The sequence below is a fragment of the Sprattus sprattus genome (assembly GCF_963457725.1).
Source record: "Sprattus sprattus genome assembly, chromosome: 15".
NCBI lineage: Eukaryota > Metazoa > Chordata > Actinopteri > Clupeiformes > Clupeidae > Sprattus > Sprattus sprattus.
In genome coordinates this window covers 31,725,991-31,728,854 of record NC_137913.1, presented here as the reverse complement: position 1 = coordinate 31,728,854, position 2,864 = coordinate 31,725,991, and the positions used below count along the sequence as shown (strand labels likewise).

The 2,864-nt window shown below is 51.1% G+C and overlaps 1 protein-coding gene across 1 annotated transcript in view; it reads right to left on the bottom strand.

Moving 5' to 3' along the window:
- Positions 1–244: 244 nt before the first annotated feature.
- pi4kab (phosphatidylinositol 4-kinase, catalytic, alpha b) overlaps positions 245–2,864 on the bottom strand; it is a gene marked incomplete at its 3' end in the record, with an annotated part of 108,199 nt that continues 105,579 nt past the window's right edge. The window contains exons 52-54 of the mRNA XM_080851963.1: positions 712–801; positions 501–584; positions 245–296 (exon numbers count right to left, since the gene is read on the bottom strand). Coding sequence (XP_080708089.1) covers positions 245–296; positions 501–584; positions 712–801 — 226 coding nt within the window. The remainder of the gene's footprint in view (positions 297–500; positions 585–711; positions 802–2,864) is intronic.

Here is a 2,864-nt window from a genome sequence, read left to right as displayed (position 1 = left end):
GTGGTAAGGGTTTTAGACTCCATGTTGATAGTCGTGCTTGGGATTTGGATTTTCCCTCAGATAACGTCCAGCAGCAGCCTGATCTACGGCGTGCACAGAGAGCACAGGCAAAGCAACACAGAGGAGCAGGAGAGAGCAAAGCAAGCAGCCATCACCAACCCCACTGCACACGCACACGCACACGCACACGCACACGCACACGCACACGCACACAGGTATAGAGGCATGAGCACAGGCACGTGCCCTAGTATGGGATCTGGTTTTGGTAGTACTGGATCATGTCGTACGTCTTGCTCCTAAAAGACAGAACGAAAGAGGCACACTTCTCATTATCACTCCAAGCTCGGTATGTATGTTCAGGGGATATGATGTTTATAAGAGCTTTTCAAGTCAAGTGTGTCTGTATGTGTGTGTGTGTGTGTGTGTGTCTGCTAACTGTGTAAGTTATGCATGTCATGTAAGCATATATGTGTGTGCGTGTGTGTGTGTGTGTGTCTTACCTGCTGCTCAGGAAGCAGTTCTGAATTACTTTGATGATGTAGGCCGCTGCATCTTTCTCACTCATGCTGGGGCTGAAGCGCTGTCTGAAAAGATTCACACACACACACACACACACACACACACACACACACACACACACACACACCCCTCAATATTCAGTCAATATATTTATGTGGAACACACCTGTACAAGTGACAGTATGGAACTCACTTGAGCAATCTGATTGTCTGACCACGGAAACATGGCAACCCCGTATCCAACATCAGCGTTACCAGGGCAACGACAGCATCCATATAAGGCCTGCAAATTAGGGTCAGAGAGAGTCATTTGAGATTAATAAACATAGAACAAAGAGTAAGGATATTTGTGTTTGGTAGATTATTTCTTTGTTGTAACAATGCTTCTTGGCAAAAAATTGTATACCGTTGGAAAGCCTGTTTTCTTCCCTTTCAAATGGTGCCACATTTGTAAGGAACATGCGTTGGTGGGATGAGCATCAGAGCTGAGTATGTAGGTTGCGCCCATTAAAAATGTGCCAGAACTGAAACTAAGGAAATTTTCCCCACATACTCAGCTCTGCTGCTCATCCCACAAATGCATGTTCCTTACAAATGTGGGACATTTAAAAGGGAACTAAACAGGCTTTCCACCGGTATAAGTTCTATTTCATCCTTACTGACCGCTAGGCGGTGCTTTCAAGCACTGGATGATCCATCTCGCGCACGCGCAGGTCAAGGAATAATACCAACATTGTCAGCGGCGTGTTCGCCACCTCTCCCACCATTCATTGTGTTGCGATTACTACCTACTGTTGTAGTTCGCTCCTCTTAACAGCGCTAATAGAAACGCAGGACAGGAGTGGTTTGTAATTGTTGGTTGAGAATATTGGTCGGTGAGGGCAGCGGTTCCTGCTTCCCTCTCCCGGCATCTAGTCTACACTGTGTAGCTCGTTGTGCGTGGCTATCCTGCCTCTCCTGGTGAAGGTAGTGCTCTCGCTCCCCGCTCCCAGCACAGGTGTGGTGTGCAGTTTGGCCTGCAAATATTTTGTCGGTGAAGGCAGCGGTTCCTGCCTCCCTCTCCCGGCATCTATTCTGCATCTATATCTATTCTATATTTATGCTGATTAACCCATTGAGTTGGCTATTCCCCTCTCCTGGTGAGGGTAGTGCTCTCGCTCCCCGCTCCAAGCACAGGTGTGGTTTGTAGTTTTTGGCCTGCTGGTATTTTTTGTCGGTGACGGCCGCGGTTCCTGCCTCCCTCTCCCGGCATCTGCTCTGCACCGTGTAATTCGTTGTGTGTGGCCATCCACCCTCTCCTGGTGAAGGTAGTGCTCTCGCTCCCCGCTCCCAGCACAAGTGTGGTTTGTAACTGCTGGCCTGTGAATATTGTCGGTGGAGGCAGCGGTTCCTGCCCCCCTCTCCCAGCACCTAGTCTAGTCTGATTGTCCCCATTATGTTAGGACCATTATCCACTACTGAGGCTTACCACTACCGTTCTCTCTCAGTGGTGCGTGGGTTGCAGACATGGTGGGCAACCACTCTTGCGCGGCCTGCATGGCCCTCTGCAGGTGGAGGGTGGCCGTGATCGGTGCCCCTCTTGTCTCGGTGTCGAGCACCTGAGGGCAGGGCTTTCAGACGGCCCCTGCATGAATTGCAGCTACATGCCGCAGGCAGTGAGGGCGGCTAGATTGGCTGGGGCGGAGCAGCTGTTGGGTCTGTCACCTGAACAGCTGACAAGAGGTTGCTAGTTTGGTTCCCTGTCGAAGCGCCCTTGAACAGACACTGGACCCCTGATTGCTCCTGATGTGCAGTGTGCCATCAGTGTAAATGTAGAAATGTGTATACATTATATGTCGCTTTGGATAAAAGCGTCTGCTAAATGACTATATGTAAATATAAATACCCCGGCCCAGCGATGCAACCAAGCTGTGCCATCGAGCCGGTAGACCCCCTGACACAACCCGTGGGGTTCTACTCAACCTACTTTCTAGTATCAAAGAAAGACGGCGGACTCCGTCCCATCCTCGACCTGAGGGGCCTCAACAGGTCCCCGGATGTCTTGAGGTTCCGCATGCTGAGCATGGCGAGAGGTTCTGCGTACAATAACCAGGGGGGAGTGGTTTACGTCAGTAGACCTCAAGGATGCCTATTTTTCATGTACCCATAGCGTCTCACCACAGACGGTTTCTGCGGTTGCGTTTCAGGGACATCACTTTCAGTTCAGGGTGCTCGCAGTTGGCCTCTCCCTTCCCCAGGTGCCTTCATCAGGTGTGTGGCGGCAGCCCTCTCACCCCTACAGTCGCGGGGCATGACAATCTTGCCGTACCTGGACGACTGGCCCCTTGTGCCCCGTCCCCAGATGGC